This window comes from Bufo bufo, chromosome 4, assembly GCF_905171765.1.
Source record: "Bufo bufo chromosome 4, aBufBuf1.1, whole genome shotgun sequence".
NCBI classification, from domain to species: domain Eukaryota; kingdom Metazoa; phylum Chordata; class Amphibia; order Anura; family Bufonidae; genus Bufo; species Bufo bufo.
In genome coordinates, this window is record NC_053392.1 from 529,842,297 (window position 1) to 529,856,193 (window position 13,897).

General features: G+C 44.9%; 1 protein-coding gene across 3 annotated transcripts in view; it reads right to left on the reverse strand.

Annotated features, from left to right (window-relative positions):
- Positions 1–7,630, reverse strand: part of GPCPD1 (glycerophosphocholine phosphodiesterase 1) — a 77,982-nt gene extending 70,352 nt beyond the window's left edge. The window contains exons 1-3 of one of the 3 annotated variants that reach the window (XM_040429768.1): positions 7,510–7,519; positions 7,214–7,306; positions 4,274–4,303 (exon numbers count right to left, since the gene is read on the reverse strand). Coding sequence is in view for 2 of the 3 variants with exons in the window: in XM_040429766.1 (XP_040285700.1) it covers positions 7,214–7,262 (49 nt within the window). In the remaining variant the exon portion in view is untranslated. Of the gene's footprint in view, positions 1–4,273; positions 4,304–7,213; positions 7,307–7,429 lie in introns of all 3 variants that reach the window. The other 2 variants (XM_040429766.1, XM_040429767.1) reach the window with 2 other exon arrangements.
- Between the last annotated feature and the right edge of the window lie 6,267 nt (positions 7,631–13,897).

Here is a 13,897-nt window from a genome sequence, read left to right on the forward strand (position 1 = left end):
AGATCACCCTTAATATAAACAAATATGTGCCGCCTTGGGAAGGTTTTTATTAGGTTTATGAATTCTCTCCCCCTTTATTTTAGAGTATATCAATAAAATGTGTAGTTTTATATACTCCCACACACCTCTCTTCCCTTCCGTGATATTTTCTATGTATGAGAGGTGGCACCTTATTAACTAGAATTGTCAGTGAATTGTGAAAGAAATGAAGAGGCCTCCGTCCCTTTGTGACCGGCCTGTCGCATTCCAATAGCTAGAACGTCATCTGTCCTTCCATATAACTGTTTGTTTTTTGCAGGACAAGTTATAGTTTTTGATGGCAACATTTTAGGGTTCACATAACTTACTGATTGACTTTAGCAATACCACCAGTTAATTTTAACATTATAAATTTTACAGCATTCATTTTTTAGCAAAAACATTAGTTCTATATTCTCTGGGTAAGTACAATTAAAGTAATACGATTTACTACTTTTGCACAGTTAAAAAAAAAAAAAAAAAGGGCTTTTCCGTTGCCATATCCGAAGAACCATAACTTTATTTTTCATTGTACGGAGCTGTGTGAGGGATTGATTTTTGAAGGACGACGTGTACTTTTCAGTGGTATCATTTTGTGGTACACTTTTTGATCGCTTTTTATTTAGTTTTTTGTGGTGGCAAAATTTACTAGTCCCACATGGAGACTTTAACAGGTGATCTTTTGATCACTTCAATAATACAGTGCAACTGCTTATGCAATGCAATATTCTGTCAGTGCTATACTGACATCCACCAGCAGGCTGTGCCAGAGAGGAGCGGCTTGCTAGGATACATGGCAGGCATGGCTGAGACCGTGTACAGACATGGGCAACCCATGCTGCCCTGCTGAAATGTCACGGTCGTTATTGTAAAAAGCCTAAGGCCCCTTAGTGACAACCAATACGCCATTTTACGGTGGTCGCTAAGGGTTGAAAGGAATCTCTGCTATAATTTAAACTCCCAACTGTAGACAGAACTGTGTTAAAAACAAAAATAATACCGGAAGTGACTGCGACCCGCTAGGAGCCATCGCGCTGGAATGGAGTGATTTTTAAAAAGGCAAATGGATTTTTTAAAATTAGTTTTTAACAGTCCTGCCTACAGGATTTACGGTAACTAAAAATACATTGAATGTTGACAAATTTACACTGAAAACCTTTGCTTATGCCAGTATGTCTTAGAATAAGGAAAGCTGACGAAAAGGCGCAGACGTTACCACTGCCTGGAAGCAAGAACAGTAAACCGTTTTGGAGATACAACATCCACATCTTAAGCAAACTCATGCAACCCAACAATACAAACTCCTGTGAACACATACAGTTATACACACACACTGATCTACCGTAATATTGAGGATTCAGATTAGAAGACGCCAAAATTGCAAATCGGTGAGGTTTCAAATTCATTTGTTGTGGGCTTGCAGTTTTGCTGATAAAAAAGCACAGCAATGAAAATCTGCCCTGGCTAGCAGTAAAAAAACACATGTGGCGTTTGTTTTATTTTTCTATCTGCGCCTTGGCTGTACCATGACACGGGCAAGTGTAAGGATCTGATAAGAGAAGTGGGTGCAAAAGGTAAATGGTGAAATAGAAGGACTGAAAAAAATGCTACAAAAATGGTTTTCTTCTCTTTAAGGCCACGTGTAAAACCATCCATATGGGGTGTTCTCATTACCTACCAAAACTGCTCCAAGGGCAGACAATGGTGAACCAGTGCCCATGGCTCACTGAGGCACGGGGCAAGTGAAGGTTAGCCCATATGATACGTTCCTACAGAAGAGCAACTGCAGCATAAATAGTAGAAAAAGTTAATCCTGAAAATGCCGGAAAAGTGTCAGAACAGACCAGTCAGAGTGCCCACAGCGCCTATGAGCAGCGCCCGACTTTTCTCTGTATCTTCCTCCTTTGCGGCATAGTGTCTGATGAAGGCCTGCGAGCAGAAAAGATCCGCACAACTGCTGGACAGTCTGCACCCAAATCTAGTGTGTTGGAGCGGCTTCCTGATGTGTGCCCACTGTCTTACCTGTTCACAGTGAGCCAAGGGACCCCTGAGTTGTCACACTAGGTTATATGGGTCAGGCAGCCTGGAGCGCAGGCCTAGCACTTGTCTACTAACAGAAAAAATAGCGCCAAGGACTAAACCAAAGGAAAAATGGAAAAAATGGTGTCCATACATTGGCCAGAAGATCGTCACCAGCCCAATTTTTATTCAGCCATGTTCCCCATAAAACATGCACAATCAACAATACACGACCACATCCATTACGCTGTCCGCAAATCGTGGTGGAGCCGCAAAATACGGATGTGGTACATGTTGCTTCCACATTTTTTGAGGATCCATTGACTTCAACGGGTCCGCATTTTGCAAACAGGTGTAGGACATGTTCTATGTTTTGGGGAATGGACATGCAGATGCGGGCAGCACATGAATTGTCATTTCTGTAAACGTATGTCCATTCCAGAAAGGACAGGATATGTCAGCAAAATATGGACCACGGACTCCATGAAAACAACAGGTCCACAAATGGACACAGCAACATGAACAGCATCCGTCTTTTGTGGTTGTGTGCATGAGGCAAGACCAGGACCTCACAAGGAGGCCTAAGAATTTTGACACAGGTGTCAAAAGCTGAAAATATATTTAGGCCTCATGCACACGACCGTTGTTTTGGTCCGCATCCGAGCCGCAAAAGATGCGGACAGCACTCCGTGTGCTGTCTGCATCCGTTGCTCCGTTCCGTGGCCTGCAAAAAAATTAAAAATAACCTGTCCTATTCTTGTCTGTTTTGCGGAAAAGAATAGGCAGTTAGATCAATGGCTGTCCGTGCCGTTCCGCAATTTGCGGAGCAAAACACACAACGGTCGTGCGCACGAGGCCTTACTAGAATGTTAGAGGAGTCCCCCTGAAGGAAGCGAATGCAAAACAGCGTTGGGGTCTCGGGTGCTGCTGTGGTCTGTATCACTTATTCCTTGGTCTTTCCATTTTTTTGCACTTTGACTCATATTCCCCTTTTTGGGTTATGTTTTTGGTTCTTATGCTTTATCCTGATCAATTGTGTGCCAAACGGTCGCTCCTGGTTCTGTGCAGGTATGGAGGCGACTTCTGTTTTAACAATAGAATATTTCGAATTTGGATTTATTTCCATAAACATTATGGGGGTCATTTACAATCAGATATTTACCAGTTTTCTGGTATATATCTGCGACTTTTAGGCTCCATGCCCGGTCCAAAAAAAAGAGGGTGTGGCATGTGCGGGCCTGCAGCTAATCTCATTTCTCATTTTCTATGCCTGTTTTAGGCATAGAAAATGTTCTAAATCTACACCAGCAAGGGAGCTGACGAAGATTTAGACAGGTGGAAGTTATGCAAATTCACTGCCAACGCAATGGGTATTCAGACTGGAATCTAAAAGGCCAGTCTTAATTAATGACCCCCTATGTTTTTAGATTATTTGAATATATTGTGTGGCGTCGCTATTCTTGGCGTTTTTTGTAGAATGTTGGATAAGTAGAAAAAAAAAAAAAAAAAAGTTTCTAGATAACAGACAATTTATAATCATCTATTCAATAAGAGTAAACTGAGGAGAAAGAACGAAGTCCAACATTCCCTCAATAAGAAGGCTGGAGGAGTTGCAAACATCTCTCAGGCCATCAGCGCACACACTGCAGCCGGGTACAATACTTGGAAGACACAGACCTATAAGACCATCATACTGTAAAGCTTATGTGGTCCCATCTAACTATGAAGAGCGTGATACAGAGGCAACGTTGCATCCTCACAGGATATAGTGAGCAGAATTGGCTTTTTTTTAAAGGGAACCTGTCTCCGGGATTTTGCGTATAGAGCTGAGGACATAGATTGCTAGATGGCCGCTAGCACCTCCGCAATATCCAGTCCCCATAGCTCTGTGTGCTTTTTTTGTGTAAAAAAACTGATTTGATACATATGCAAATTACCCTGAGATGAGTCCTGTATGTGAGATGAGTCAGGGACAGGACTCTTCTCAGGTTAATTTGCGTATGTATCAAATCTGTTTTTTTACACAATAAAAGCACACAGAGCTATGGGGACTGGGTATTGTGGATGTGCTAGCAGCCATCTAGTAACCCATGTCCTCAGCTCTATACACAAAATCCCGGTGACAGGTTCCCTTTAAGGCCCTTTCCTTATACCAAGCCTATGGTTACTACATCAAGTCCTTCATTTCAACATTCACTGAAGAACTTTTTCGGTCCAAGGACATTCTTTCACAAACCTTAAATTAGTCTCCTGCAAAGAAGCCCCGCTGTTGAAAATGGGAACAAAAGTCACATTACTTCAACTCATTTTCCCATAGATTGAGAAGATTAGGCTCCAGCTCGTTACAGAACATAACACGTGGCTTCCAGCTAAAGTAACTACAAGGCTGTCTGCAGCAGACGGGAATTTCTCCTTCAGAAAATATTGATAAAAGCACGATATGGGCTGGAGGCTCTTTCACACGGGCTGATGATCAGGCCAATTAACTGGAGAGAACATTAATGGGGGACATTATGATTGTTCGTCCCCTTTCACTTTGCATCAGGCCATGTGCACGATTGGCCCAGCATCGGGACACGCAAGACGGTCTTAGGGTACTTTCACACTTGCGGCAGAGGATTCCGGCAGGCAGTTCCGTCGCCAGAACTGCCTGCCGGATCCAGCAATGAGGACGCAAACGGATGCATTTGAGAGAGCTCCCTGCGCCATCCATTTCTAGGAGGTGTATGTCAGCAGTTATACATACTGACGTAGACTCCTATTCCCACAGAAAGCGCTGCAGCCCTTCAGAAAACTCTGATCCTTGTGTATATAGCTGCTGCTAAAGCTTTCTTACTTTAGCACTTGTCAGTGCCGCTCACATCACTTGTCTATTGTAGCATGCCCTGCCAGCCAGTCTACCACAGCAAGCATGGGGGCACATCTACTAAAGCTGTATGCCAGTGTTCTGGTATACAAAAGTCACAAACACCATTCTGAGTGAGGCCTAGTGGAATTGGGCAGGACCTCCTTGGCCTGACACATTTCCTTTAAGGGGGTTGTGTCACTTCAGCAAATCGCATTTATCATGTACATAAAAGTTAACACAAGGCACTTACTAATGTATTGTGATGGTCTATATTGCCTCCTTTGCTGGCTGGATTCATTTATCCATCAGATTATACACTGCTCGTTTCCATGGTTACAACCACCCTGTAATCCAGCAGAGGTGGTCATGCTTGCACATTATAGGAAAAAGCACCTGCCTCTCTGGTGGGACCGTGGTAGCTCACATAGGCTGGTTATTCCTATAGTGTGCACGAAACGAGCGGTGTATAATGTGATTGAAAAATGAATCCAGCCAGCAAAGGAAGCAATATGGACAATCACAATATATTAGTAAGTGCCTTGTATTTAGGGCTCTTTCACACTTGCGTTCTTTTCTTCCGGCATAGAGTTCCGTCGTCGGGGCTCTATGCCGGAAGAATCCTGATCAGGATTATCCCAATGCATTCTGAATGGAGAGAAATCCGTTCAGGATGCATCAGGATGTCTTCAGTTCCGGACCGGAACGTTTTTTGGCCGGAGAAAATACTGCAGCATGCTGCGCTTTTTGCTCCGGCCAAAAATCCTGAACACTTGCCGCAAGGCCAGATCCGGAATTAATGCCCATTGAAAGGCATTAATCCGGATCCGGCCTTAAGCTAAACGTCGTTTCGGCGCATTACCGGATCCGACGTTTAGCTTTTTCTGAATGGTTACCATGGCTGCCAAGACGCTAAAGTCCTGTTTGCCATGGTAAAGTATAGTGGGGAGCGGGGGAGCAGTATACTTACCGTCCGTGCGGCTCCCCGGGCGCTCCAGAGTGACGTCAGAGCGCCCCACGCGCATGGATGACGTGATCGCATGGACACGTCATCCATGCGCATGGGGCGCTCTGACGTCATTCTGGAGCGCCCAGGGAGCCGCACGGACTGTAAGTATACTGCTCCCCCGCTCCCCACTACTACTATGGCAACCAGGACTTTAATAGCGTCCTGGGTGCCATAGTAACACTGAACGCATTTTGAAGACGGATCCGTCTTCAAATGCTTTCAGTTCACTTGCGTTTTTCCGGATCCGGCGTGTAATTCCGGCAAATGGAGTACACGCCGGATCCGGACAACGCAAGTGTGAAAGGACCCTAACTGTGTGGGATAAATTATGTGATAATTGTGTAGTGTGGGTCGTTACAGATGTGGAGGCGTGTATTTTCTTAACTTTAAAGTTTTATTAAATAAAATTAAAAAAAATCATTTTACTTTTACTATTTATTAGTTCCACAAGGGGACTTTGCTATGCGATCTTCTGATTGTTTCTATAATTCACTGTACTAATTATCTAGTACTATGTATTATACTGTCAGGTACTATCCAGCTGCACCATTCGCACATTAGGATCCCAACCGCCATACTAAAACATTAGTGCCGACCCACGTGGAACCTATGTGGTTTCAATAACAAATGTATTAAAGGGAACCTGTCATCAACTTTGTGCTGACTGTACTGAGGGCAGCATAAATTTGTGACAGAAATGCTGATGTCAGCGGTGTGTCACTCATGAGCTAAAAGTAAGTGGTTGCTGAGAACCAGCATCATAATCATTGCAGACTGGGCCTGGAAAAGAGTCACGGCCATCTGAGAAGAGTCCTGGTTATACATCATCTCCTGCTCTCCCTGCCACCTGCTGATGACTGACAGTCTTCTATCTAGTTTTCTCCCTTTCTGTCTAGGTAGAAGACTGTCAGTCATCAGCAGGTGGGTGAGGAGCGCAGGAAGTCATGAATGACCATGACTCTTCTCAGGTGGCCTGGACTCTTTTCCAGGCCCAGTCTGCAATGGTTGTGATGTTGGTTCTCGGCAACCACTTACTTATAACTTATAAATGACAGACCGCTGAAATCAGCTCACCTGTCTGTACTTTATTCTGCCGTTAGTATGGACAGCATAAAGGTGATGACAGCTTCCCTCCTAATATGCGCTGACATTCCAGCACAATATGACGGTATTACGCCAGTTACAGGGCAATGACGTACAGGCGTCCCAGCAATTTCCAGCTGCGCCAGATTTACGAAAGGGCGAACGAGCAGATATCAGAAACAAAAAGTGCCATACCAAAGAGACATGACCCCTTCATGAGGAGGAGGACGGCCACTTACCTGGGTCTGTGGAGCCCCGGACTTGGAAGGTGACTTGAGAGGTGGTCATGGTGCTGGGGCCCCTGCTATGATGTCCACATACACGGCTCTTCCCTGGAAACACAGCAAATAATTCCACATATGAAGCAAGACTCAATACGGGACGGGCTTTTCCTAGAGAGCCACGACAGGAGGTAATCTGAGGTCTCCCAGGAAGGTTACTGACAAAATACACACCGCACAGGCGCAGACCCCCGGCTTCACCACAAACACTCCGCGTCAGCACAGTCCGCACAGCCAAAACCCTCGATACGTACCTTCCCACACAGCCAAGACCGGTCCAGACCGGTATGAGGCAGGTCAGTCCTGCTGCACTGAGCACCGGAAACAGTGACAGCATCCAGCAGCAGCGCCTCAGTCTACCCTGCCGCATCAGGCTCCGCCCACCTCCCGCCCAGAGCCAATGGCGGAACGCTGCGATTCTAGCCAATAGCTGTGAAGCTACTATCACGCCCGGTCAGTGAGGGGATGAGAAAGCGTCCCCGATTGGCTGATTCTTGGTCGGTTGCTAGATGATGCCTTGCGTCAGCTGTCCAGGCCTGTGGTTCCCATAAGTCACACCAAGTAAGTGTCAGTAATGTATGCGATGCGTCATGCTGTAGCTGCGGTTCTACCTGCGTTATTCGTCATTGACAAACGGCGGTTTTCACATTGCCATTCTTAGGCCTCGTTCACACTTCAGTGTTTGGTCAGTGATTTCCATCAGTGATTTGTGAGCCAAAACCAGGTGCAACTCTAAACACAGAACAGGAGCAGATCTTTCCCTTCTACCTCATGTCTGTGGAGGCTCCACTACTAGTTTTGGCTCACAAATCACTGATGGAAATCACTGACCAAACACTGAAGTGTGAACGAGGCCTTAGGGTTTCAATATGTGACGTTGTATCAGGTGGGGTTAGGTTCTCTCCTTTCAGGGGTCGCAGAGGGACACTTATGGTTCATAGTGCGAAAGATCCATTTTTACTGCATATCAAAGTGTAAATAAAAAATAACCCAACATAAAAAAACTAATCGCATCTAAACACAGACAATAATCTGCACCAAAAGTTCCCGTCCCCAGATCAGTATTGTGCCCTTCCCAAATAACCAGTGGATAGACCCTAGAAAACCGCGCTGCTTCATCTTGAGTGCAGTTCACACTGAAGGAGACAGACGGTATTCATCCACGTGATCCCTCAGCTTTGGTTCCCACTAAGGTCGAGACGGCCCAACATAGTGAAATACCGCCAACTGAGGGGTTGTCCGAGTTATTTTTTTGTTCTATGTTCCTAAGGCCTCATGCACACGACCGTTGTTTTATTCCGTGTCCGTTGCGCCGTTTTTCGTGATTTTCTGCGGACCCATTGATTTTCAATGGGTCCGTTGAAAACTCGGCTAATGCACCGCTTGCCATCCGCGTCCGTGATCCGTGGTTCCAGGCCGTCAAATAAATATAACCTGTCCTATTATTTTCGTGGAAAATGGTTCGCCGACCCATTTAAGTCAATGGGACCGCTAAAAAACGCGGTGGCAACCAAGATTGTCGTCCGCGTCCTTTTTTTTCCTATCATTTGCATGGCAAACCTGTCTTAGACTTTTTTTACATTCCTTTATGTCTGGTGGTCCTCCAAAAATAAAGGAAGACACACGGAAACGGATCACGGAACAACGAAACCCCATTTCGCGGAACACAACAACGGTCGTGTGCATGAGGCCTAACTGGGCAAATATAACAGCTTTCCAATTCACTCACTTTATCTGCAGAAGCTGGTTTCTCAGATTTGACTGAGGGTCACATGACCTGTGATGTCAGCTGCTCTCCCTGCTCTGATAATGTTTGTTTACAAGCCTGTAAACAAGACTGTGCTGGCCACGCCCCCTTCACTGCCTCTCTCCTAGGATTCTTAACCCCTTCAGCTGCACAGACTGGGTATCTGCAGCAGTGACAATTCTGGGCACAGGAGCTGACAGACTAGAGAGAGCATTGCACAAGAAGGTAGGGGGAAGATCCTGTGTGTATTAGCAGTGTCATTATACAGCTGGGACTTGTAGTTCTACACTTACAAGTTGCTGTTGATTCTCCCAGCAGGCAGACATGTCACTCAGGGCAGCACTTGTATCCACTCCCTTAGCAGTGTCATTATACAGCTGGGACTTGTAGTCCTACACATACAGCATGCTGCAGAGTCTCCCAGCAGTCAGACATGTCACTCAGGGCAGCACTTGTATCCACTCCCTTAGCAGTGTCATTATACAGCTGGGACTTGTAGTCCTACACATACAACATGCTGCAGAGTCTCCCAGCAGGCAGACATGTCACTCAGGGCAGCTCTTGTATTCACTCCCTTAGCAGAGCAGGGGGAGGGGCAGAGATTGTTTTTATTGCATGTAAACAAAGGGCCAGAAAAGAACCAGGGAAATGAGGAAATACATAGATATTTTTTTACATAAAACTTGCTTAGCTCAGTTATATATTGCTGCCCATCAGATTTTCAGTGCTATATATATTTTTGTTCATAACTCGGACAACCCCTTTAAACAAACGTGATTTATTGTACTCACAAGATCCATAAAACAACACACATATAAAATGTGCACCACCTCTCATGAAACTCCCGTTTTATAGATCTTGTGAGTACAATAACGTTGTTTAACCTCAGTTGGCTGTATTTCACTATGTTGGGTCGTCTCTTCTTTGACTTTTAGGAGATTTGAGCATCAACCTTAGGCCTCTTTCACACGGGCGTGTCCGGATGCGTCCCAGTGCAGTGCAGCAAACCCGCACGAGTAGGAACGCAATTGCAGTCAGTTTTGACTGCGATTGCGTTCCGATGTTCAGTTTTTATCACGCGGGTGCACTGTGTTTTGCACGCGCGTGATAAAAAACCGACTGTGGTACCCAGACCCAGACTTCTTTACAGAAGTTCAGGTTTGGGTTAGTTGAAGTGTAGATTGTATTATTTCCCCTTATAACATGGTTATAAGGGAAGATAATAGCATTCTGAATACAGAATGCATAGTACAATAGTGATGGAGGGGTTAAAAAAAATAAAAAATAATTTAACTCACCTTAATCCACTTGTTCGCGCAGCCGGCATCTCTTCTGTCTATATCTGTGAGCAATAGGACCTTTGATGACGTCACAACGCTTATCACATGATCCATCACCATAGTGATGGATCATGTGATGAACGCAGTGATGTCATCAAAGGTCCTATTGCTCACAGATATAGACAGAAGAGATGCCGGCTGCGCGAACAAGTGGATTAAGGTGAGTTAAATTATTTTTTATTTTTTTTAACCCCTCCAGCCCTATTTTACTATGCATTCTGTATTCAGAATGCTATTATCTTCCCTTATAACCATGTTATAAGGGGAAATAATAATGATCGGGTCTCCATCCTGATCGTCACCTAGCAACCGTGCGTGAAAATCGCACCGCATCCGCACTTGCTTGCGGAGGCTTGCGATTTTCACGCAACCCTATTCATTTCTATGGGGCATGCGTTACGTGAAAAACGCACAAAGAGGAGCATGCTGCGATTTTCACGCAACGCACAAGTGATGCGTGAAAATCACCGCTCGTGTGCACAGTTCCATAGAAATGAATGGGTCGGGATTCAGTGTGGGTGCAATGCGTTCAACTCACGCATTGCATCCGCGCGGAATACTCAGGGCCTTAGTGGGAACCAAACCTGAGGAATCACGTGGATGGATACCTTTTGTCTCCTTCAGTGTGAACTGCACTCAAGTTGAAGCAGCGCGGTTTTCTAGGTTCTATACAATGTTACTGCATATTTATACACTTCAGTAGTTTTATTTTACACGAATGGTCCGAACATACCTCCCAACTTTTGAAAATGGCAAAGAGGGACAATTTGTGCGGTGCGCATCCCGACCCTTTTTTTCATGCTAGGCCACGCCTCTAACTCCGCCCAAAGCATAGTTACTGACCAGGGACCGGCTAGGTGAGTGTAAGTTCCTTTATTTTTTTACAGCACGTGGAGCTCCTGGGACAATTCTTTTCTTGCGCTTCAATGTCCATTTAAATATCAGCACAGAAATCATGGGATTATAGATATTTTAAAGGGGTTGTCAAAGTTATATTTATTGATGACCTATCCTCAGGATAGGTCATCAATATCAGATCGGCTGGGGTCCGACACCCAGCACCCCCGCCGATCAGCTGTTTGAAGAGGAGGCGCTCGCCGTGCCCGCGCTGCCTCCTCTTCACTGTTTACCTTCTCGCCGTCGCCTCTGCAGCGGTGAGCAGGTGTCATTACACCTAACCTCGTCCCATTCATTTCAATAGGACGGATCGCTCCTATACAAGTATATGGGAACAATCCGTCCCATTGAAATGAATGGGACGGCTTGGGTGTGATTACACCTGCTGGTGGTAATTGATTTGATGGTAATTATCATCATTTTACAGCTCCCAGTAAATGCTTACAGTAAGGGCTCATGCACATGAACGTATTTTCTTTCCGCTTCCGTTCCGTTTTTCTTTAGGACTGTATGCGGATCCATTCACTTCAATGGGTCCTGTAAAAACAACGGAAGGTACTCAGTGTGCATTCCGTTTCCGTATTTCCGTTCCGCAAAAAAGTAGTGCATGTCCTATTATTGTCCGCAAATCATGGTCCGAGGCCCCATTTAAGTCAATGGGTCCACAAAAAATACGAAACGCACACGGAACACATCCGTACGTCATCCGTATTTTGCGGATCCACACTGTAGAGATGCTATGCCCAGCCCATATTGCTCATGTGTTTGGTGATTAATAAGTTACTGTTTCCGATCCGCAAAAAACTTATCACATACGGAAACCATACGGATATGTTTTGTGCAATAACGGAACGGAAGAGGACTTAAATCAGAGAGAAAAAAAACTTCAGATGCGGAACAACGGATCCGTGAAAAATGGACCAGAAAACAACAACGGTCGTGTGCATGAGCCCTAAATCAGTATATTGAGCTGTAGGCATGTATAAGGCCTCATACACGTGGCCGTTTTTTGGCAGTGCCCGTATTGTGGCCCGCAAACAGCGGGTCTGCAACATGCGGGCACCAGTCTTCTGCTCACTGCATTACTTGAATGGGTCCGCAATCCGGAAGATGTGGTGCGGAACAGAGGCCCAGAACCGTGGGGTTTCTCTCCGTGCCTCCGCACCGCTAAAAAATAGTATAGAACATATGGACGGATCACGGACCCATTCAAATAGAGTGGGTCTGGATCCATCTGCAGAACTCACATTGATATTGCCCATGCATTGAGGACCGCAAATTGTGGTCCCCAATGCACGGAACGGCTATGTGCATGAGGCCTTACTTATAATGTTTATCAGGCCTGTAGACTGTTTGTATGACAATGGTGTATTTCATTTATGATTAATCTGTGTCACAAGTGTTGTAAACCGTGACCTACTGTGTAGAAATCATGAGCAAAAGGCTGGAGAGGGGCGCTTGCCAGGAGGTTGTGTCGGGTTTCGCTTCGGTAGACAGGATTAGCGGACGCAGTATAGAGGCAACAACAAGTTCTTTGGTTCAAACAGTTCAGTGTTTTATTTACACTTTAGGCAAGTGACAAAACAAGCAGTCATATTAAAACAAAAAGTCACTTTGCGGTGTTGGTGATAATTGCATGATTTTCCTATTTTATGACGTAAAGTCATGATTTTATTAAAGACACGGAGGCGAGTATTGCTTTTCTCCTTCTTTACTGAAACCAACAGCAGCAAAGAATTAGCATAAAAAATTAAGGACAACCCCAAACAATCCCTCCCAATAGATAGTCCATAAATAGGTCCTCCTCTGTCATCTCTTCCTCTTTCTTTGATGGGGACCACTTGAACACCGGACCGAACATCTTGTAACCGAAACTCCAAACGGAAACACAACCCGAGAACTGGAACCAAAGCTCAACCGAAACCACGGCCAACTGGTCCTAAGAACGTCCTGGCAACCTCACAAGGTATGTAGGTACAGTACAGACCAAAAGTTTGGACACACCTTCTCATTCAAAGAGTTTTCTTTATTTTCATGACTATGAAGGCATCAAAACTATGAATTAACACATGTGGAATTATATACATAAACAAATGTGAAACAACTGAAAATATGTAATATTCTAGGTTCTTCAAAGTAGCCACCTTTTGCTTTGATTACTGCTTTGCACAATCTTGGCATTCTCTTGATGAGCTTCAATAGGTAGTTCCCTGAAATGGTCTTCCAACAGTCTTGAAGGAGTTCCCAGAGATGATTAGCACTTGTTGGCCCTTTTGCCTTCACTCTGCGGTCCAGCTCACCCCAAACCATCTCGATTGGGTTCAGGTCCGGTGTCTGTGGAGGCCAGGTCATCTGGCACAGCACCCCATCACTCTCCTTCATGGTCAAATAGCCCTTACTTTCAAAGTTTTCCCAATTTTTCGGCTGACTGACTGACCTTCATTTCTTAAAGTAATGATGGCCACTTGTTTTTCTTTATTTAACAGATTTTTTCTTGCCATAATACAAATTCTAACAGGCTATTCAGTAGGACTATCAGCTGTGTATCCACCTGACTTCTCCTCAACGCAACTGATGGTCCCAACCCCATTTATAAGGCAAGAAATCCCACTTATTAAACCTGACAGGGCACACCTATGAAGTGAAAACCATTTCAGG